General features: G+C 44.4%; 1 protein-coding gene across 1 annotated transcript in view; it reads right to left on the minus strand.

Annotated features, from left to right (window-relative positions):
• The window catches only part of LOC308157685 (dolichyl-diphosphooligosaccharide--protein glycosyltransferase subunit STT3B), a 103,875-nt gene that overhangs the window by 50,249 nt on the left and 28,539 nt on the right, over positions 1 to 25,087 (minus strand). Inside the window, exon 2 of the mRNA XM_080531291.1 lies at positions 249 to 357. Within this exon, the coding sequence (XP_080387417.1) occupies positions 249 to 357 (109 nt within the window). The remainder of the gene's footprint in view (positions 1 to 248; positions 358 to 25,087) is intronic.

Here is a 25,087-nt window from a genome sequence, read left to right on the forward strand (position 1 = left end):
TCGTTTTTTGAGGGAGAGTAGCAGGGTTAGATTTTCACATGAAGAGTGGTGGAAAACAACACCTAATTTTACATATTTGGTTGACGGTGGTTTAATTCAAACACTTAGAAATTATGATTTTCACTTTAGTGGGCCTTTGATTAATTAATTCCAATGTTCTCTGTATATTTTCACTTTCAAGTGTTCAAAATAGGCTTTTTTGCAGCAGGCATGGTGTGTAACTGTTTAGAGGAGTGTGTTTAACTTACTGTGCCTCCCACGATCCTCCCTAAGGGGTACCACGACCTCTCGTCGAACCAGTTGAGGAACTCATAGAAGCCATTGGTAGTGAGGTGATGTGTAGATCTGTAGTTGAACCTAGGGGGGGAGGAGAGAGGGAGGGGGAGAGAGGGGTTGAGGAGAGGAGAAGGCTGGCTTGATACGAGTAGAATAACAAAAAGACATAACAGCAGCAGGCAAATACAAAACACACCCTTCACAGAGGGGACACGCTGTTCAGGCTGTTGAACGTCGTAAACACGTTCTTTTCTGACTTGCATTATTAAGAATTGCATTATTATCTCTATCCGAAGGTCAGTAGCTAGTGTGAGGCTGGTTGCATCAGCTTTGTGTGGTTGGAGAGGGTATGTTAAAACTCCCATTCAGCTCTCAGGTCAACAGGAGGTTCAAAGACATACAATATTCATGCGCTTTTCAAAAGCCTTGCGGCGACATTGTCCCAGCTATCAGTACAAGTCTAAACGACTATGAAAGAAAAAGCAGTGGTCTTAGAAAAGAAACAGAAAAAACACGGCATACTGATAGGAAATAATTGAATGTAAAAAGTCTCCGAATTACACTTCTGCCTTCGTTTACAACGGCCTAGGTGTAGCCTAATGATTTGGACTATAAAAAGCTGACACTGTGAGGACAACTGCCAGAGAAAAAGCACCAGTTCAGTATAATAAATGGGAGTCTGGCCTCCCCGCCTCATTAAAGAAGCTAGTTTATAGAGCCTCAGTAGAAAGCCCATATAACTTCTCAAGACATTAGTAGACTACTTCGTCTGAAGGACAATTACCATGTTCCCCTTGACACTGATTGGGAGTCTGGGTACAGTACTACTGAGACAGCTTCAGCTCTGGAACAACAGGCTGTACCGGGAGGCTTCCCTCGAAAACTAACAGAATAAATAACTGCTCAAGGCCGCTGCAAATAATAGGCAGATGTGAAGATTTACACAAAGGAAAGATTATGATTTTTTTATGTTGATGCTATATCTGTGTATTGACTCTGAAATCACACAAGTGGACAGGCTTAGGCTACACTAGGGATGTAAAAATAACTAAATATATATATATATATATTATTATTATTTATTTTTTTAACAGTTAAACATTTAAGGGTTAAGAACAATTACATAATTCACCTAGCGCATTTGAACCCCGTAATACTACTACTACCAACAATAATAATATATGCCATTTAGCTGACACTTTTATCCAAAGTGACTTTGCAGTGAGACATTGCAGTGAGTACATGCATTTTTCAGTGGTCCCAGCGGGAATCGAACCCCCAACCTCAGCGTTGTTGCTCTACCCACTGAGCCACAGAGGACCCATTTCGGTGGGTCTCCCACGTTGCATTAAAGCATTCAGCAAGTCTGAATCATTTAACCTTCGCCTTGTAACACCAAACTCTGAACGCCAGAGAGTGGTGCCACCCAGAGGCATTAAGCCATCGTATTCAGTCATCGTCATGACGATCAATGAGGTGCACGCGTGTGGCCCTTAAAGTGACCCTCGGCCTTGTGTGGCAGATCAGCAGACACAGTGGTGACAGCAGCCTGTCGGCAAGCCCTGAACACATCAGCAGCAGCCTCTCTGAGCTGCTTTCCTCCAAAGCCGGCGGATGATGTGTGTGTGTGTGTGTGTGTGTGTGTGTGTGTGTGTGTGTGTGCCTGTGTATAGTGCGAAGCTGGCAGCACAATGTCAGGGAGCTGCTGGAGTTTGCTGCCTGATAGAGACACACACACACACACACGAACATGCGAGAGAGAGACACACACACACACACACACACACACACACACACGAACATGCGAGAGAGAGACACACACACACACACACACACACACACACACACACACACACACGTTTTCCAAAAATGACTGGCATGTGGTGCAGCTCATTAATCATCACAAGGTGCTTTATTCTACATCCTGTAACTAATCTTGGAGGAGTCCTCCATGCTGGGGGATAGGAATGGGGCCAATGTCTTTAAATAAAACCCTTAGTGGCCAAATCAGGCAAAAACAGGGATAAGTACACAGTCATTCCTGGTTTAAAGTACTGTATTCTTTCAGTTTCTACATTTGGGGTAGGACACACAAGGTTTTGGACAAGATGAGTATTCTGGAACAAAAGCCTATGAGGAAGAGACTCTTGACAAAAGGATGTGAAGTGTGTGTGTGTGCATGTGCATTTGAACACGTGTGTGTGTGTGTGTGTGTGTGTGTGGTGTGTGTGTGGTGTGTGTGTGCATGAACAGTACAGGCTTTAAGGGCTGGGGGCATTCACTATTGTAGCTTCACTTTCAAGTAGAACATGGCGTGCTTTTGACATGGCTGCCTTATTTATAATGCACAAAGTCACATGCCAAGTGAGACAGACTACGGTTGAGCACACGGATGTGAACACGCTCACAAATTGCACACACGCACGCACGGACACACACACACACACACACACACATTTTAGATGCTTTATTTATGTCCACATACAAAGAACAATTCTAAAGGACATAAATACTAACAGTGCATTTTGATATCATAGAAACAATCTGTTACAGTAATGCTGAGCCAACAACCAGTTCTGCCACACACAGGATGTTATTCGCACCAGGTGATACCAGTGGGTTGACAGATACAGTATCAATACAATAAGACAGACAGTATCCCGCTCATGGGTACAGGAAGCACCGCCTTCTCCATATTGAGCGGCTACCAATAATAGCGGATATTGAGCAGTATTTTGCTAACTGTTTGGCCCTTCTCTTAGGAAGACCAGCCATATGAAGGCCTCTAACAACAGACTTATGAACATGGCCCAGGCTGCCAAATATAAAAACTAAAAGTTGACATCTGTAGCCCAGTTGTGATATGGCCTGCTCCAGCTGTTGGTATTTTAAGATTTTGGTTAAAAAGGCTTCCTCTAGGCTATGGTCAAAGGTGCAGCCAACTTCTAAAATAAGCACCTCTCTGTGGTTTTCGTTGACAATTACAACATCAGGGGTGTTTGCTGAAATATTGGAGAACACTCCTACTGACTCTTCGTCGCTACACAAACTGAACATGTGGGGCTTTACAGTGGAGTGCTTGTACAGCGTTGCGGCAGGCCTGAATATGGAAAAGACACCCTCTGAAATCAGATCCACAATTCGATCATGCCTACATATGTAGAGCCCTTTATACGCATGACAACCATTTAAGATGTGGGGCATGGTTTCAGTTATCTGCTGGTGACTGTGATGTATGCAGTGTGGGCTATGACTGTCAGGAAGCCAGATGGAAAGGTTTAGCTTCGTTGGTAAAACCTGCAGCCTAGCTTTTAGAGTGAAGGTGACAATACACTAGGGATGGACGGTTTTTCGGTTAAACCGAAAACCGGGGTTTATAAAAATAGAAACGGTTTTTTATCAAAACCGTCTGAAACCGTTTTTTTTTTTTTTTTTTTTTTTGAAGAATAAAATAGAATAAGAATAAAACTGGAACATGTCACATGTTTGTCGTGTGTGAAAATAACAATGATACAGTCTGAATCTGCCGCGCAATGAGTGAGAGGTTTGGTCAGTTGTGAAGAATAACTGAGGATTAATATCTAATTGGGATTATATTTAAGGGTAACGAATCACTCTATGGGAAAGATAGTTGCCTTCAGTTATTGGTAGATAGGAAAGGTTTTTTACAATTACTCGCTTACATTTAATAAGATCATTTTCGCTGCTCTCTGTAAAGCGCATCGGGTCACTTTTGTGAGAAATGCGCTATAGAAATAAAATGTGATTTGATTTGATATCAATCAATCAATCAAACTTTATTTATGGTCTATAGCACAAATCATGCATTGAATGTAACTCCAAGTGCAGTATTTACTAAACCACAATATAATAAAACAAGAGCTATACGGATCAAGAGTGTTTGTGCACAGCGCCACTGTGTGTGAAGGCGCTACTGAAAGTGATGACAGAACGCATGTCTCAGAAGATACGCGGTCACTTAGTGACGCAAAGGTAGTTCTGTATTTATCTCTATCTGTATTAGTACATTTATTTTGAAAGCTCTATTTTGACAGCTCTACCATGGGCACTTTTATTTTGATGGGGCATTCTTTGTTGATTGACTTACGACAGTTCAGGACGAGTCAGTCTCGCGGCATGTGGTTTTTATGAAAAGCTTTAAGTATGTTCACTGCATAATTCTAAGTCTAATATTTCAGTGATTATTGAGCAGTATTAAAATATTTAAATACATTGAGCAGCAGCTGAAACTTTGTCTAAGAACCAAGATATTGAGAAAGCAGTTCATTCAATGAAGACGCTGTTCCAAGAGATGATCTTCCGTGCAGGCGTGCACCCTGGATCAGCGGAGCTGGTGTGTTAAGTGTTCATGTGTTTTCATGTATGGTGTAGCTTACAAAAGTCTGCCTTTCCACTTATATTAGTGAAACTAAGTAGCCTAAATGTGTTGCGACTGTGCTTACGGTGTTTTAATGGTGTTCGACATGAGTGTATTGTAGCAGTAGGGCTCAATTATTTGAAATTGGCGCTCTTTTTTTTTTCTCTTTTTTTTATTCCTTTTTATTTTTTTTTATTTTTTTTAATGTATTTTTCGGTTAACCGGAAAACCGCGGTTTTACTCTCTGACGGTTTTTCGGTTTCAATAATTGGAAACCGTCCATCCCTACAATACACTCGTCAAGAGTTACGCTTTTGAACACTGCGTGAGAGACAGAGTGATCAGCAGCAGGGAGACATGCCAGCTTCCCACACACACGCACATACACACACACGCACATCTCTTAATGCATTGCCACATGAAGTCGGTCGACAAGCCGAGAGGAAACTAGGACTGTTGATCTCTCTGGCTGCTTAGGCATTCAGATCACATTACCGTACTACTCCATAACCTGGTCTCAGCGGGGGGGCACGCACACACACACTCAGCGGGGGGTCTGAGACCCCACACACCACAAGGCTGTGCACCCAGCTGGAACACCAGCTCTAACTTCCAGTCCTGTAGAGGCTGTTAAGTTTTAGAGTTGGTCAGAAGCAGTCAGGTATATCCCTGGCCAGCGGAGAGAGGCCCCGATACCTCTATTCAGCTGCAGAACCCAGGCCTACTCACCCAGCCAGCCACTACCCCCAGAACACGCACACACACACGCACACCCACACCCACACACACCTCAGGAATTGGCCAATTGTCGAAAGCACAGAGGTGGAAATAGAGATAACCACAGAAAGCTCTTTTTGCCCGTCGCCCGGTCCTGCTGCCATCATCCACGAAACCCATTTTCCGTAGATCTCACGGACAGCAGAGCAGAGTGTTTCATCCCTGCGAGTGTCACTGCGATGGGGCGGATAATGCGGCGCCGCCAAGTGCATTAGCGACGTAGTGCGTAACTGGCAACAAGAGGGGGGGGCAGGTGACGCTGCGGGCGACGCGGTGGACCCCCAGCCGCTTACATCCCCTCAGGCCTAGGGAAGCACCGGAACAGAAGAAAAAAAAACGCAGGCTTTCGGAAACAGGCGTCAACTCGGGGGCAAACTTCACAGCCAGCCAGCATGCAGATGAGCAGCAGCATCTTGTTGCCTCTTTAGACCACTCAGAGGCCCGCAGGCATCACTACTCATTTTGATCAAGCTCCCTTTTTTTCCAGATAGTTAGTTTCCTACTGTTAGAAAGCCCCCACCATCCCCAGGCATGAAAGGGGGGCTTTTCCTTTGTGGTTTATGAGCCGGTTAAGCCTGGCCTCTTTCTTTCGTAACCACATCATCTAACGCATCGTTGCTTTTCCCTGCCTGCCCCCGCTCCGGCTATTTGGTAAAGGTCCAAATGGACTTTTGTTCCGCGAGTGCCCTACTTGCCACCTTGACTAATTACCCGCTTCGCTCACACACACACCCTATGGATAGATTACCTGTAAGTGGGAGCGCTCAGGGACTACAGAGAATTAGGCAGCAGGGGTACCAAACATGTTGGCAAGGGCCCAGCTGCAGCCAGCAGTAGATCACTGTGGAGCTGGAACACAGGCCTTGCGTCGTGACAGTTTTTTTTTTTAATGTGTTTTTAGGGCATTTCTGCTTTATAGATAGAGACAGTAAAGCTTGACAGGAAGGATGGGTGAGAGAGAGAGGGATGACATGCACGATGGCCAGAATCGAACCAGGGACCCTGCAATTACGTGGCATGCGCCTTAGTGGTGACCTTTACTTGTAGTTAGTCACAACAAACACATCCAGTCCTGCCTGCAGCTCCTGTAAAAACACAGCATAAGAAGAAAAAAGAAAAAAGAAAAAAGAAAAAAAAGAAACAGCAGCTTTGTATTCACTCCACCGTTGCAGCTTCAAGCTTGGCTAAGAGCTCCCGGAACAAATCAACAGAATAGCCCCGATGTGATTACTGGAGCAAACACCACCCTGCATGGCCCAGGATCCTCTTCTGTTCCCGAGGTTAGTTAGGCCTACTACCTAAATGTGTTTACTTCCATCTCTCTTCACACACCGTTGCTGTGTGTGTGTGCGTGTGCGTGTGTTCTGTTGACATTTTAGAGAAGAGAGAAAGTCTCGTATTGAGCTATAAAGATTAAAGTGCAGATGAAGTCTTGAGAGGCAACAGAAAATCCTTACCAGAATCCTGCATGCAAGCAAAACAGCCACATTGAAAGCAGGCAGCCTATATAAGAGAAGAGTTGTGCAGTACATGGTGGAAACGTCTGGCAAATGCAGATTCGATCTCTGAAAAACGAGTTTCAGAGATCTAATCTGTAAAAAATATTTGTAGAACTCTAAAAATACCTTTACTTACCATACTTATTTAACTTGATTATATTATTGTTGATTTCGTATCCTGCCAATGTCGAAGAACCTAAGCCTAAGAATTTTACTCATGTGTACTCGTACATTGGATCATGTAATAAAAGCAATTCTGATTCTGAAGTGCCAAGGCCGCCACCCTCCATCACTTAACAGGATTACGACTGTCCCTACAAACTGGCCACTTAAAGGTCACTGGAAATGGCTGTTGTAACTTGGAGCTGAATCATCACAGCAGGCTCAAAGGGACCCATGGGAGATGAAGGAGCATCAGCCAAGGCTCCAGTGTCAGCCTAGGTCTTGTTAAATGGTAAATGGAGTGCACTTATATAGCGCCTATATTTCAAAGCGCTTTACAATGGCCTCTCAATCACACACATTCACACACCAATGGCGGCAAGCTACTATGCAAGGCCCCGGCCCGCTCATTGGGAGCAATTTGGGGTTCAGTGTCTTGCCCAAGGACACCTCAACACGTGGCCTGCCGGGGGATCGAACCGCAGACCTTGCGATCATTAGACACCGGCTCTACCTCCTGAGCCACAGCCACCCCACCAGATAGTTATTACTCTCCACCAGACTGAAAGCATACTCAGTCTGTTCCCCATGCTGGAAAAGGGGTGCCTAATTCTGGTTTACTGAGCAGGTGCCAAAGAACATTCGTACAATACTGCCAAAGGCCCAACATAGGCCTATTCAACAACAGCAGGAGGTACAGTACGAGACATTTTCCTGGCGTACGATCTGAAGTTTAGGCCCTGTACCCATTGCTTTCACACAGCAGGGTTAGTTTATCAAGCTGTGTTGCATGCCGAACAAACCAACACGTTAATTACAATTCTGTAGATGTTTAATAGCAATTATTGTGCAGATGCTAGGGGAAATGAGTTAATAATTCTGGACCTAAATGCGGGCTGTAATGACCTGCTCACCAGCAGTACACAGGCTAGATGGGGTTCTGTCAGCGCTGACGTAGTGGTGTTAGTATGAAACAAGAAGCGGTAAGAAAAACTCTTACGCAAATACGATCTGTACAGTATGTGATGAATACCAAATTAAGATAATGATTCTGCCAAGTCAACCATTTCGGGTATTACTGAACAGGGCAATAAAAAATCCATCACCATCATTTCACCGTATGTGTAAACACTTGCTGAAACAGCAAAACAAAATGTGTATCTCATCAAGTGCAGTCAGTGCACAAAGTGCATCCGTGGAAAAGTCGTTAAATCTTAATTTCGTGAAAAATCTACTGTCAAATTAGCAGTGGAGGCCATTAATTCCCTCAGATTAGTAGTCCTAACTCAAATGTCACCATTCTAAACTTTTCCCAAACAAGCCAGCTGGGGGTTGTTGTCTGGGAGACAGGACCAGATGGTTGCCGCCCGAGTTCCTAGGTGGAGCATACTGCCATCATGTCAATACGCGAGTAACTTAGCAACTGTATTTTCAAATCAATGCCTGAAATATGACACGCTATTGAAGGGCATCTGCTGCAACAGATATAATGATGATACAAATATGAATATTTAACTGTAAAGCGTGTCACATGGCACTGGATACACAAACAGTGCTATAGCCTGCGCTATAGCCTGCTTCCCTGAAGAGCAAAATGCTGAACCAAACTTATCGGATTTATTTCCCCAATAGAGAAGCAACAGACAGGAGTTGCTGAACTTCGATTACATACTCACCTCCTCTGTGTTGGCTTGGCCTGAGGGGGAGGCAGGCAATAAAAGCAGCCCCGTTTATTAGCTTAACACAGCTCCCCAGTTTGACGGAATGAAGACAAAGAAGAGCACATAAACCAGAGCTGGGCTGGAGAAGGCTGCTGGGGCACAGAGGCTTCAGGTCTTAAACCACAGTTGGGCTGGAGAAGGCTGCTGGGGCACAGAGGCTTCAGGTCTTAAACCACAGTTGGGCTGGAGAAGGCTGCTGGGGCACAGAGCCTTCGGGTCTTAAAAGTGGAGCAGCATTGTCTGAGAAAGGCTTCCTGAGACTCCCAGTGCTCCATCCCCCAAGGCATATAAAGAAGTCATAGTTGAGTTGTGGCATAGTTACTATTACTAAGGTACTATAAGAAGACCATAGGCTGTCAATGAAGGGTTTCCTCTGTGGCTCAGTTGGTAGAGCATTGCGCTAACAACGCTTAGGTTGTGGGTTCGATTCCCACTGGGACCATACTGAAAAAGGTATGCACTCACAGCAATGTAAGTCGCTTTGGACGAAACTGTCAGCTAAATGCCATATATTATAAGGGTTTGAAACTAACTGCAAGCTCCTCAAGTTGCTCCTACACCTGTGAAGTAAGGGTTAATCACTCTAGTAACAACATCAACCTACCTAAAAATTCATCTCACCTCCATCACCATGCAATTACAAAGCAAACCCTGGGACATACACACAAGAACCGCCTCAGCTGTTGCCTGGCCCTTTGAGAGAGCAACTGGAGTGGATAGAAAGCGTTCTAACTGAGCCTACAACCCCTGGAGCTCAGTTTGGCTCTAAAATAAAATGGTTGCCTAGTTCTAGTTACAAATGAGCCTCACAATTTCACTCTGCAAGCCTCAACGGCGCATGACCAAACTTTAAACAAATGTGTACACAGCTTTCTGACAAAGAGAAAATGCTGTTTTAACCTCATGGCACACGCGTCGGTTACTATACTGGCAGGAGTACATCCAGAACTGTGGAGGTCCTATTAAAAAACTTTAAAAGCCCATTTGGTACAGAAGTCCATTTCGCACTTCACTGACTGCAGTTTTCAAAAAAAAAAAAAAATCAGCAAATGGGGCTCTGAACAATGGGCCAAAAACACTTTCGACCTTTTTGAATGGAAGGCAAGACAGAGCGCAATAGGCTAGGCAGTCGTTCAATAGCTGCTTTTCGACAGCGGTGCCAGTGCGTCGGCTTACTAGTTTTACTTACAAGGTTTACTAGTGGCCAGCTAATGCTCAAAGCCGGTTCTTCGGGGCTAGTGAAGAAGCCTGTTTGGATTTCCACAGCTGGGCTTTCTCGTCCCATCCCATATTATTATTAGTTTGTTTAAATTCTGCAGTTTGTTGAACTATGGAGACTAGCAGCAACTAATCAAAATCCTCCAGTTTCCCAACAGGTTCTGGTAACTTAAGCACTGTATGACTTATTTGTAAAAACTATAATCAACTTAAGCACTGATGATTATATTTGTAAAAAGCTCTATTAAAATCCATTAGACTAGACCATCCAGACTGTAGTTACAAAGAGCTAACTTGGATTATGCTAACAAAAGCACTTGGATGATAAGAATATTGTGCCCTCGCTCTAAACCATGGCCCTAGCCCCATCATAATTACCAGGAGAGTAGAGTAGAATAAGCCTGAGTTTTAAGCAGCAAATAGTAAGGCCTGGAGTAAGCTCTGTTAGAGCCCAGAGTGACTGTGGAAAAGCAATTGGCACTGGCAAGCACAGCGAAAGCTCCATTGTGGAAAGCCAGCTAATGAGGCCAACTCATCTGGACTCTTTTAAGACACTCCATTAAACCCCATCAGGGGAATTCAGAGCTGGTGCTCCATGATGGCACGGTCACCAGGTCGTCACGGGAGAATCTCACAGGAACGCATCAAGGATGTGTGTTCATTACTGAATACCGCCTGAGGAGGACCTACGGTGACCCACTGTAAGGACAATAGCCTGCAGTGAATTGGCACAGGTTGAAAATGAAGAAAAGAGGCATCTGAGCCCATTTCTGTCTCTATGTTATTGCAAACCGGGGGGAGAGTTTGGAAGCAATTCGAGAGCCCCGCTGACAACAAAAGCTCCTCAGAGAATAGGGAGGCAAGGTTTTACCCTCCGCAGAGAGGTGGTATGCCGCAATCCAAGATGTACTGCAATCCAAGGAAATAGCACTGGGTCGGTAAAGGGCTTAATAAATAAATAAACAAATAAATAAATAATGTCTTTCACTGAGGTATTTTTATTACAGCCGCTGCACAATATCAGGGCCGAAGCAGCCAGCAGCTTTCTACAGCTACAAGATAAAAAGTGGCGCTTTAATACTCACCATTTGGGTTATTGAAATGTCATATGGGGGGGCTTTATGCAGATTGCCTCCAAGTAGATGTTTATGTTCACAACAAACAATTCATTGTCAGATTGAATAATTCAGTTTAATAACCTTTCTTTATAAAGCTTTAGATCGAAGAGAAGATTTTTTTCTCAACCCCAACCGCAGTATACTGTGAGAATACCGTACTCTAAGCGGCTTCTTTTTTGGGGGGGTCTTTTCTGTTTTTGTTTGAAGTATGAAACGATGCACTCCCTCGCTCTAGTTCTAACCCCTCCTCACTTAATAAACTCTCAGTTAAATTGCATAAAGGGACCATCAATAAGCCTCCCTGGCAAACCTCACCCCTTCACGACTTCAAGGAGTCGTTTTGAAATGAGCGTGAAGCAAGCGGTGAAGGGAGGAAGGGGAGAAGATAGACGGAAACAAGATTAATTCATTGGAGATGAAAGCAACACCTTGTGAACAATGAGTGACTGAAGAGAAGAGGGAGTGGGAGGAAAAGGAAAGAGTCGATTAATTCGGCGTCTCAGCATTCAGTCTCTGAGCGGGAAAGGGTTGGTAAAGATGTTGTCAAAAGCCTAAAAATAGACTTTAATCAAATAGGCGATCTTTGATTTTAAAACCACCTGCAGACCTCTTAGTACAGGATTTAACTGATATCCATGACAACAAACAAGTCATATGAAGTTGTAATAACGTCTGGTAATAACACAAGCCCTTCAACTATACTGTGTGTATATATATATATATATATATATATATATATATATATATATATATATATATATATATATATATAGAAGAAACAATGGTCCCATTACTTACGCAGGGCACTGTATCATACATTCTACACTATATATAGTATAGTATACATATATGTGGTAGAACGGGAGATCCACAGCTCAAAGTGCACCTGAAATATCTGCAGGAATTGCGTGATGCAATCATGTCATCACGCAATGTTTTTTGAGAACAAAGGGAGGCCTACAGTATTAGTATACTTTTCCTAATAAAGTCCTCGGTGAGTGTATAGAAACAAACACAAATAAATTGAATCTAGCACCCACCAAGCTGCCACTAGATCTGGCTAACATCTCAACTGATAACATAATTGCTGACAACAGTAAAGTGTACAGAAACAAAGAATTGGATGGCACTTCATCATACAATAAGACAATTACCCAAAACATACTACCATTAGAAACTTGGGAGTTTTTCAGGGTCAAAAGGTGGACCGCACTGAAAATGGCTGCAGTACCATGTAGCAGTACCATGTAGCAGTACCATGTAGCAGTACCATGTATAAAAAGTGTTTGTGGTACAAAAATACCCTTAAATAAAAGATGACAGTCTATACTTTAACCTCATTAATAGGCCTAATTGTTTAATTTCAAATTTAAACTGTTGGAGTATAGAGCCAGAAGAAGAAACAATGGTCCCATTACTTACGCAGGGCACTGTATCATACATTCTACACTTTAAATCCTGGGATATGATTGAAGATATTTCCCAAGGGGTCAAGGGTTTGAAGCAAATGATCATCCACTTCTTCCAGATCCAGGAGTAGGTATGTCTCAGTGAGAGGCAGACTCAGACCAGTCCCTGCAGCGCTCAGCCTCCATCATGCCAGTAATCTGGCCCTCCAGCCAGCCCAGTAACGTTGTAGCTAGCTACGAGAACACACTAAAGTACTCTTCGGACAATCAGCAACAGAAAAGAGGAAAGTGCAAATGGGTTATGGGTGCGCTTGCTCGGTCGTATGTATAAGACAGTAGGCGGGTTAGTGAGGAGTCAAGCTGGGTCGACTGGAAGAGAACACAACTACAGCGCTGAAAGGAGCAAATCCGTGAACAAACCAAAACTGAGAAACTGTTTTTCTGATTTTGTCCTCAGGAACCCTATTAGCGAAGAGAGGCTTGCTGTGAGTCGGCCAGGCAAATCTACCAATTTCAGATGCTTCTTCACGGTGTTTGGAGAGATTCACCATGGGCATTCATGTTGCCTCTGAGGATCTTGCGGCCTCCCAAAAGAGAAGGCGTGAGACTGTGGGGGCAGAAAGCAAACAAATAGTGGTTCAGGCTGTTTATTATGAAATAAATCTGTAGGGGAACATAAGAATAGAACAGCAGCAGCTGCACTGCAGGCTAAGATACAGTACCCCAGCTTTTCCAGTGAAATGGAGCTGGGTTTGACATTTTTTAAAATAATGATTCTTTAAAAAAAAGGCCTGGATGCAAGGCGACAGATCCTAATACCCCTGCCAGCCACGATACATAATTGCCAAAAAGCAAATTATCGAGCCCATAATATCCAAATGAACGAGAGGAGCAAAGTGAAATGCAAGATTGATCTTTCGTAGAAGCACATCAATGACACTAGCCGAGCCAGCCCTGCATACTGCTAATGGGCTTCAATGGGAGCAGAGCAGAAGAATATTTGATTCTGTTGTGACAGATAAACAAATAAAAGTACTACTTTAGACGACCATCGCTATGCCACCAACTGATATTTCCCTCTTACCATTCACTTATTTTTGTAATGCACAAAGTGCTATATAAATGTAAATATGTAAATATTGATATCATTATCATCATAGCTGAGTTCTTACTTTAGGCTCCTCTCATACATTACATTACATCTTTGGCATTTACGCCTTTATCCAAAGCGACTTATAACAAATACATTTGTTAGTTTTATTTTACAGTAGAGAAACGTTAGAGGGGGGTAGAGGGGATGAAAAGGTCTTGAAAAGGATGAAAAGGACAGTTAAGGTGTAGCCTGAAGAGATGGGTCTTCAGTCTACAGTGGAAGATAGGTAGTGAAATGTATTCACTACCTAGCTAGGCCAAATTTATATTATATCAACATCTCTGGCACTCTAGCAGTGCCCCATGAGTGGCCAAATGAGGCTTTGCCAAATGGCCTCATCACACCTGTCGCTACCTGGCTAGTGGCTACACACCTTTTTTCAGATACGCCTGTCAGATAAATCCACAGTTGACACTCAAAATACTAAACTGGGGGATTATGAATCCCATAATACAAAAGATAAACAAACAAACAAAACAGGTCTTATCCTTATCATTATTAATTAAAATCCTTTAGGAAAAAAACAAACCGGTAGCTCCCGAAGGCAGCATGTACCATCTGAACTTCAAACGGCAGTGGCATGTGAATCAAAGGGAGAGGATGAAGGAGATGCTAATTTCCAACATGGAGCCGAGACGTCCAGAGGGGCGAGCGAGTGCTAGTGACTCCTCCATAAGACCCGGCTGTCTCTATTAGCCATGATTAGCAATGGCGTTGGGAGAAGCCAGGGAGCACAGCCACAAGTGAACACTCAGGGGTGTCGGGGAGTAATTGCATTGCGACAATGATTGCCCTGTCATAATGACTCACTAATCAACATGAAATGTCACAAAACAAACAGTAAGGACCACAGCAGTGGTTGTAATTACAGTCCTAATCACCGCATGATGTTGCCAGCTCAACTGAGCTACTCTACTGTGGTCCTCTGTGGCTCGGTTGGAGGAGCATGGCGCTAACAACGCTTAGGTTGGGGGTTCGATTCCCGCTGGGACCGTATATACTGAAAAGTGTAGACAGACAGACAGACACACACACACACACTCTTTCTCTTCTCTTCCCTCCCTTCCATTCAGAAGCTCTAGGATAATTACCTGCAGGGAGTATGAACTGAGTAGTACCCACCTTGCACTCAAGCTTCAAACAGACATCTGTTTCACCTCTTACTCACCTTCCTCATGATGTGTGTGTGTGTGTGTGTGTGCGTGTGTGTGTGCTTTAAGGAAAAAACAAACAAATTAAAACGTAAAACAGGGTGCTAAAACAGCTGTGGACAATCAGGCTGTCTAAACACAATTCCTCTTCCCCCAGACAAAGGATCATTATCATCTAGCCTAAGAGCGTAACGACTTGGCCTAGGCCTCCAGGACTTCTGGAAACACTGAGACAGCAAAGGAGCCCCTGAAATACATCCTCGCCTCATTGGCCCAAACATCAACCAGACGAGAGTGATTCAATAAGATAGCAGAGAGGATGACCAGAGGGCCAGGCTGCATACTTTACAACACTTCTCCCTAGGAACTGGCTAATGACACGACAGTAGAGAGCGAAACGTCGAAACACAAGTTATTACTGGTCCAGGGAGACCGTCATCGAGCAATATTGTTCCAGAATGCTCGGGGGTCAGGGAATTTAGTGTCCGTGGTCTGTAATTACACACCGTCTCTGTTCCCTCCTCGAACCCTTCATCATCACTGGCAAACACATGACGGCTGCATATTCTATAGCGCTGAGATAATGGGGGAACGGAGAGGTGTGTGTGTGTGTGTGAGAGAGACTGTGTGTGTGTGTGTGTGTGTGTGTGTGTGTGTGTGTGTGAGAGAGACTGTGTGTGCGTGTGAGAGACTGTGTGTGCGTGTGTGTGTGTGTGTGTGTGTGTGTGTGTGTGTGTGTGTGAGAGACTGTGTGTGCGTGTGTGGATGATTCATACTCCCACAGGGAGACTTTACAGTACCTGCATAAACCTCCCCACCACCCCCACCATTGTGCCTGCCTGACTATATTTCACTGTGAACAGGTCCAATGGGAGCATCCCCTTTATGGTGCTCCCATCTCCTGCCACACCAGGGCTCTTACTAATTACGAGGCCAACGAAACGATTAGGATGACAGGACTCTCCAGGGACGAGGACAAAAAAAAAAAGTACAAAAGTCTGAAATCTGAGATGTATGGTGTTTCACAGCCGCTGAGGGCGACCCCCTGCTGGCGGAAGAGCTGAACTCCTTCTACGCCCGGTTCGACGAGGGGCGAACGGAGGTAACCACAACACAAACACCACTCTCTCCAGCTCTCAGCAGCCTCACCCTCACAGAGCATGAAGTGAGACGCGTGCTGAAGGCGGTGGACCCCAGAAAAGCCTCAGGGCCGGACGGCGTCCTGGGACGGGTGCTGAGGGACTGTGCCGACCAGCTGGCCGGGGTTTTCACCAACATCTTCAACCAGTCCCTGTCCCAGGCCACCATCCCACCCTGCCTGAAAACCTCAACAATCATCCCAGTCCCGAAGAAAAGCACGGTGAGCTGCCTAAATGACTACCGCGGCACTCACACCAATCATCATGAAGTGCTTCGAGAAACTGGTCCGGGCCCTCATAGTCACATGCCTCCCGCCCAACCTGGATCCATACCAGTTCGCCTACAGAGCCCACAGGTCCACAGAGGACGCCATCGCGACGACTCTCCACTCCACTCTATCCCACCTGGAGAGGGGGAACAGCTACGCGAGACTGCTCTTTGTGGACTTCAGCTCTGCTTTCAACACTATCCTTCCAGACAGGCTAGTGACCAAACTACTAGACCTGGGACTATCACACTCTATCTGCTCATGGATCAAGGACTTCCTGTCTGACCGCCCCCAGAGGGTGCGGGTGGGCTCCCACACCTCCACAGCCCTCAGACTCAGCACTGGGTCATATATGATATAGGAATATATAGGTATAGGAAATGTTAGGATATTTATAGCATAGCATAGAGTACAGCACAGTATTTTATTGTATAGTATAGTAGTATAGTATAGTGGATAGTGTACATAGCCTTTATTTATGTAAACCAGCTCTTTTCCCTTCTTGTTTTTAGTCTTTTTTCCAAGCACCAGGGGAGCCCCCCCTCCTAAATGTCATTGTATGGTACAGTATATCTCAAAAGTGAGTACACCCTTTAGATTTTTGCAAATATTCTGTTATATCCTTTCAGTGGATAACATTATCCTACTGAAACTTTGATATAACTTAAAGTAGTCAGTGTGCTGCTTGAATAACAGTGTTTCCTCTACATGCATTTATTGGTGGCGGGCCGCCACGATGGAATTTCCTCCGCCACGAATTGATTCAGTCCACAAAAAAAAAAAAAAAAAAGTTCTCAAAAAAAATAATAAAAAAAATAAAAAACATTTTAGCTGATTAAAATATATCTGATCCTAGATCAGCGCTATAATGGATGTTGACTAAAAGTGCACCTAAATCCACGCCCATCTCTCTCTAACCGCTGATCCAAAATCAGATTAATGACACAGTTGACGACGTGACACAAGGGCTCCTGATTGGTCTAAATGTGAACTGTGGTATTATTGTTATTGTGTACAGGCCACCGTAGTGACATCCGGGGGGTATTCCATCAACATCGCTAAAGGGAAAATCCAGGTTTAGTCTGATAAATCTCACGAGAGTTCTTACAAATATCCAGGCATATTCTGATAGGTCTCGCGAGAGTTATCAAAATAAGCCAGGATTTTCCTTTAGCGACGGTGATGGAATACCCCCCAGGTCAGGTGGGCAGGTTACGACGAGACAACAAGAGACCGGTATTGTAGAGCTTACAGAGCGAGTTAAAATAAAGACACTTACATTGAAATACAGAAGGACTCACGTGTATGTTTAATAGAATAACACGACATGGTGTCAGAAGTCCTGTAAGTGAGTGTTAAGAGTTAGATCGGCCGACAAGTGTCATTTGAGCTCGTGACGGTGAGAAGGGAGAAGAAAAGATGGATGCTAATGCTAACGCGGGAGCAGCTGCAGTCCAGAGAACGGCGCCAGTTTCAAGTGCTACGTTAGCAGACATTAGCAAGTCAAAAAACGATTCTTATGTGCCGTCACTTTAGCAACGACACAGTATTGTCAAGGGGAAAAGAAGGGGAGACGATTTTTTTATTGACAACGGAATTACATGCTGGAAAAACATGCAGCTAAAATTCAGGGAACATTTGGACAATAAGAGACACACGGGAGAAGTACGGGAAAACAGGGCTCATGTGGGTCTCATCAAAGGTAAGAGTTTGTTTTCTTTAACTCAGCTGATACTCAGCTGTTTACCGAATGCTCCATCTGACTGTGATTTTACTTCTGTAATGTGGTGGGTTGACATAATTCACGCACGGAACTATAGGTTGAGACTATTGTTCCGTCCGTAGTACCCAAGTTGTTTAGACTGTTCTATTTACTGCTTGAGTGTGTTGTTGACAATCGTTCATGTCCTTCATTAAACGTTTAGCTTTGTCATTTGATACGCCGCCTACGACTACCATCTCTCTGCACTACAGTAAACAGTTAATCAGTAACGTTAGCCGCTTTTGTGCTCATGTAGGCCTACTTCGTATTATATTATAGCTGATGATCTTTGTGTGTGTATGTGACTGTCAGTCACAAGTTTATATTCTGTACATTCTTTTTTTTTTTTTTTGGGCCATCCTCTAGTTTTGGCTGTGATTAGAAAAAAAAATAAAAAAATATGTTTTGAGCGCGCGTGCGCGTTTCATGCGCGTGCACGCGAAAAAAATCGCGCGCGGTCACGGCCACCCGCCACCATTGTAAAAATTCCTGGAGGAAACACTGAACAGTATAGATTTATTGTCCTTTGAAAATTACTCAGTACACAGCTGTTAATGTCTAAACAGCTGGCAACAAAAGTGAGTACACCCCATAGTGAACATGTCCTAATTGTGCCCAATGATGTTGTTTTCCTGCCCTGGTGTCATGTGACTCGTTAGTGTTACAAGGATTCAGGTGTAAATGATAAGCAGGGCTGTTCAATTTGGTGTTTTGGGCACAATTCTCTCTGAATGCTGGACAACATGGCACCTCATGGCAAGGAACTCTCTGAGTGGCTGAAAAAAAGGATTATTGCGCTTCACAAAGATGGCCTTGGTTATAAGAAGATTGCCAACACCCTGAAAATGAGTTGCAGCACAGTGGCTAAGATCATACAGCGGTTTTCCAGGACAGGTTCCACTCGGAACAGGCCTCGCCAGGGTCGACCAAAGAAGTTGAGTCCACGTGCTCAGCGTCATATCCAGAGGTTGGTTTCCAAATATAGACGTGCGAGTGCTTCCAGCATTGCTGCAGAGGTTGCAGAAGTGGGATGTCAGCCTGTCAGTGCCCAGACCATACGCCGCACACTGCATCAAATCGGTTTGTATGGCCGTCGCCCCAGACAGAAGCCTCTTCTGAAACCGATGCATAAGAAAGCCCGCAAACAGTTTGCTGAAGACAATGAATCCAAGAACATGAGTTACTGGAACCATGTCCTGTGGTCTGATGAGACCAAAATAAACCTGTTTGGGTCAGATGGTGTCCGGCGTGTGTGGCGGCACCCTGGTGAGGAGTACCAAGACAAATGTGTTTTGCCTACAGTCAAGCATGGTGGTGGCAGCATCATGGTCTGGGGCTGCATGAGTGCTGCCGGCACTGGGGAGCTGCATTTCATTGAGGGACACATGAATTCCAATATATACTGTGACATCCTGCAGCAGAGCATGATCCCCTCTCTTCGGAAACTGGTCCGTAGGGCAGTTTTCCAACATGATAATGACCCTAAACACACCTCCAAGATGACAACGGCCTTGCTGAAGAAGCTGAAGGTTAAGGTGATGGACTGGCCAAGTATGTCTCCAGACCTAAACCCAGATGAGCACATGTGGGGCATCCTCAAGAGGAAGGTAGAGAAGTGCAAGGTGTCCAACATCCGTGGGCTCCGTGATGTCGTCATGGAGGAGTGGAAGAAGATTCCAGAAGCAACCTGTGCAGCTCTGGTGAATTCCATGCCCAGGAGGGTTAAAGCAGTGCTAGATAACAATGGTGGTCACACAAAATATTGACACTGGGCACAATTTAGACATGTTCACTATGGGGTGTACTCACTTTTGTTGCCAGCTGTTTAGACATTAACAGCTGTGTACTGAGTAATTTTCAATGGACAATAAATCTATACTGTTATTCAAGCAGCACACTGACTACTTTAAGTTATATCAAAGTTTCATTAAGATAGTGTTATCCCCTGAAAGGATATGACAGAATATTTGCAAAAATCTAAAGGGTGTACTCACTTTTGAGATATACTGTACCTGTACTGTATTAATGACAATAAAGACCATTCATTCATTCAAGTAGTAGCCAGATCAGTGGGAGGATGCAATCTATCTTAAAATACCAAGGAAAAAAACCTGCAGTCCATTTTTAGCCTTAACTAGCATGATTAGACTTGAGAAAAAGTGTGTGAGAAACTCGATATTTCCTTCAAGGCTGGCGCAAACCAGCCGCCACTCTCTCTCTCTATTCCATGTAACGGAGTCATTACGTCTTAAGAGGGATCTGGGATGTGAATAAAGAGACTAAATTAAAATGTATGGTGGAAATTAAATTGCACCGACGATGAATTAATCAAGCGCGGGCCGTGAATTAATTATGAGACGTGTCATCGAAATGGAGCAACTGGTGGCAACGGGGCGCGTCAGACTGCAAAACACAAACTGGGATACGAGATTCGACAACTAGCATACCCCTTTTTAATATTTCACCACGTTTAATATACAAAATGTGATTCTCCATGTCGACGCCGTGTTAGTCCCCTTCCTGGGGGAATCCAAAAATGTTGGATTATTCCACTGACAGGTGTTATAATAACGGATTCACTTCACACAATAGCATTGTTATATAGTTATATGTGTACTGTGAGCTGTCAAGAGACACACTCAGAGTCAGACCCAAAAAAAAAAGGCAATGTTAGGTATTTATTTATTTATTTATTCATTTAATGATTGTTCTAGTTTACTCAAGGCATTTTTCTACAGGAAAGTAAATATAGGCTAGCGCTACCTCACCCTTCACCTCCTCCACTCATACACCTTGATTCAAATGATTCTTCAGTGTTAAAGCCAACGATTTTGGGCCTGAACTGGAGCCTTTGTCCATCACTGTTCAGCAGAAGTGCCGAATTTGAGCTTTGAAGCTTCGGTAGTACAGATACAGTTTTTTTTACAGACGGTAGTACAGATCAAATCAATAAGTTCTTCAAACTCTCAAAGTCTCTCAATGTCAGAACGGTTCTCCAGAATTCCTTCACCGGCGTTGTCCCTAGTCGCAGGTATAGTTCATCCTAAAGTGAAGGTAGGGATAAAAAGACTGAAAAGAAACAGAATTTCACTGACCTTGGTAATTGTTATGGATGCGTGTCGCTTGCCGCAAATATTTTTGTTTGGAATACAATAAGGCCTGAGTGACTCAGGCATATAATTGGCTCAAATGCAGTTTGAATACTGAACACTGAGCAACTACATAAACTTCACTCGACTCAGTGAGCTCCCGATAGAATACATTATTTTCTCTCTCCCTCCCCCTCCCTCCCTCCCCCCCTCCCTCTCTCCTCCTCTCTCCCTTCCCCCCCTCCCTCGTTGCTATTACAGAGACTAGACCTAACAATGAAATTGACAGATAGAAAACAACTTTCTGAACAATTAGAAGCCATTTAAAAACGCGTCTCATTTGGGACATTAAAAGCAGATAAATGGTGAAGGAGCATGGCTCTGCATGTTGAACAGTGAAGAAAAAAGAAAGAAAATAGAAAAATAGACTGCCTGCAAAGATTTTTCTTACTCCATTAGTTTAATAACTCACTCGCCTCTCATCCCTGATGTTCAAAACTTCAAAGATTTCAGACCCAAACAAACTGTCAAATTTCTAGAACCCCTTCTTGGTACAAGCTGGAAAGATGGAGATAGAGATCTCCAGTCGATTCTGGGGTTAAGAAGCAAAAGCATCCCTGCACCATGCAGCTTTTGCGTTTGATGTACCAAAGCTCTGAATCATCACTGCAATTTAATGAGTGGTAACTATCGCAGCGTACACAAAATCACCACAGGAGGCTTAGCGAGAAACCCGGAGAAAAGTGTTTTGCGATCCATCTTGGTGTATTAAAAGTCCCAGGCAGATTTGGGTTTAATTGCGCCTCTAATTTCAAAGAGAGGAAAGAGACAATGAGTCTTTTGTTCCACACCCAATTAAATATCTCTACCGACAAGGCCCAGGGTTCCAACGCCTCACAGCAGCATCACGGTCATAAGTGCAGAAATGAAACAACACGCTATCATCATCGCTACATCACGCCACGGTGGAGGGAACAACCGCTGTGGTGTCATTCTATCTTCCATCATCCTCCCTGAAGTGTGCATTCATTCACTCTCTCCTTGCGGAGTTACCGTCAATCAGTGTTTCCTCTACATGCATTTCATCGTGGCGGACCGCCACGATGGAATTTCCTCCGCCACCATTCAGATTTCTCAACCAAAAAAAAAAAAAAATTTAGGTCGCTTTTCAGACCTTCACAGCGCTAGACACACCCACAAGCGCTGAAACTGGACCAGTCCGTGTGTGTCGCGAGTATTGAACTTGAGGCTGCGTTCGTAAATTCGCTCTGAGAGCCCCGGAGCGCACACTGGGTTCAACGTCATAAAGGGACCAAGTCATTTGATTGGACAAGAGGCATTCCGTGAGTGCTGATCAGATTTCCAGAGCGTATTTACGAACGCGCCCTGGCTGTCACCCGAACACCGCGAGCTAGCGTAGTGTAGTGTAGTATAGGATGCGTAGTGTAGTGTAGTGTAGGATGGAGAGAGAGAGGAGAAGCCTCTCTATGTGTTACCTATGTCCAGTGTACTAGAACCACTCTAACAGGAGTGTTTGTCCGTGAATAACACCGGCTATGCCCGGGGTAGAAACACAAGACTATAGCTGGATAAGGTCTACAGGTCTACACGGTCATTTTAAGCCGTCGACCAGCCCTCTACGACCACGGGAAGTCATGTTAAAAGTGAAGATACTTCTGTTAAACTAAGCTAAGCTAAACATCGCTAATCGCTAACTCCCTCCTGGGCTTAAAGTGACAAGTAATAACGTTGTGAAAAAAAACGTCAGATCAGTGTTTTTGTTTTTATTGACAACGGAATTACATGCTGGAAAAACATGCAGACACAGACAATAAGAGACACACGGGAGAAGTACAGGAAAACATTTTATTTTTTTGGGCCATCCTCGAGTTTTGGCTGAAATTATGTCGTTGTTTTGAGCGCGCGTGCGGAAAAATCGCGAGCGCGCGCTGTGCGCGCGCGGTCAGCACTACCCGCCACCATTGTAAAAATTCCTGGAGGAAACACTGCGTCAATGGATTATTAAACACACACACACACACACACAGACACACACAGACACACACACATCATCCTCCCTGAAGTGTGCATTCATTCACTCTCTCCTTGTGGAGTTACCGTCAATGGATTATTACACACACACACACACACACACACACACACACACACACACACACGCACACGCACGCACACACGCACACACGCACACACGCACACACAGATCATCCTCCCTAAAGTGTGCATTCATTCACTCTCTCCTTGTGGAGTTACCGTCAATGGATTATCACACACACACACACACACACACACACACACACGCACACACGCACACACGCACACAGACACACACCATCCTCCCTGAAGTGTGCATTCATTCACTCTCTCCTTGTGGAGTTACAGTCAATGGATTATTAAACACACACACACACACACACACACACACACGCTCGCACATGCACACGCACACGCACACACAGACACACACAGAACATCCTCACTGAAGTGTGCATTCATTCACTCTCTCCTTGCGGAGTTACCGTCAATGGATTGTTGGGAGAAATGCAGCGGAAGAAAGCTCATTCTATCCTGTGCTTGAATCAATCCAAAGTTTTGGGTTAAATCCGCGGGGTCACTCAGCTGGAAGGCTCTGTCTGTACTTCCAGAACCTTCCAGCTGAGTGACAGCTGTGAGAGACTTTGCGAAAACATCCGACCCGGATCCTCTCTGGAATGGGATGCAGATGGATGGACACGGACACACACACACACACACACACACACACACACACACACACACACACAGAGAGAGAGAGACACAGACACACACACCCCAGCCACCCCAACTAGTCAGTTACTTTGAACCGATGCCATCCAAAAGACGAAGCCTCTTCCAGAGCCTCAGGACCAAAACTCTAGGCTAACCAACAGCTACTTCCCCCAGGCAATCACACTCATAAACAAGCCCACTGTAGGCCCTGTAAACAATAACAGACTATCAGCCCCAAGCACACCCCATACGGACTACCTAAACAGTCTATTTACTCAATATTACCTCTCACACCCACTGCCACCAAGTGCAATACTCATGACATTCTACTTGTACTATTTTATTTGAAGGTTGTACTGCTGTAACCTGTCTTATTTGACACTTATGTCTTGTACTATTGTCACTTTTCTTTTCTTGACTTATCTTGCCTATTGCCTTATTGTGTTGTACTGCAATTAGGGATGTCCCGGTCCGATACTGATATCGGATATCGACCCGATATTGGTCCTGAATGCTGGATCGGGGATCGCACCAGAAAAAAAAAGGCTCCGATCCGATCCTACTGTCATCCGCAGTCAAACGTATGTGTATAAGCGATGGGGGAATGAAAACAGTGAACAGAAACACGTGTCGCAGAAATGCTTCACGCGAGTCGCAGAAATGCTTCACGCGAGTCCTATATGCGCTTAAAATGCGCATAGCGCTGTGTGCTTCCGGTTTCATTACAAAGAGGTTAACCCTATATGTGCCTGACGTCTAACAACATTCAAATGACTCTAACTTCATATTTTTTCGGATTTCAATGTATGACACATCATTTGAAAGCTTATGATCCGTAGTTCCAATCCACAACACGTCGCATTTGTTGCTTTAATAAAGGCTGGCAGTCTTTAATTTAACTGTTGTTGGTGTGGACTGGGGAGGTATTTGTTATTATTCAGGGGTCAAAAAATGTATACAAATATCGGATCGGTATCGGTATCGCCGATACCCGAAGCCCAGGTATCGGTATCGGTAGTGAAAACGTGGGATCGGGACATCCCTAACAGCAATGTCAGGAACCGAAGCCTAAGAATATTACTCTCTTACACTTGTGTTATGTGACGCAACAATAAAACTTGAAACACACACACAAACACACACACACACACACACAAACACACACACACACACACACACACACACGTTTTGGAAAGGCTA

The sequence above is a fragment of the Nansenia antarctica genome (assembly GCF_963989245.1).
Source record: "Nansenia antarctica genome assembly, chromosome: 5".
In the NCBI taxonomy this organism is placed as follows: domain Eukaryota; kingdom Metazoa; phylum Chordata; class Actinopteri; order Argentiniformes; family Microstomatidae; genus Nansenia; species Nansenia antarctica.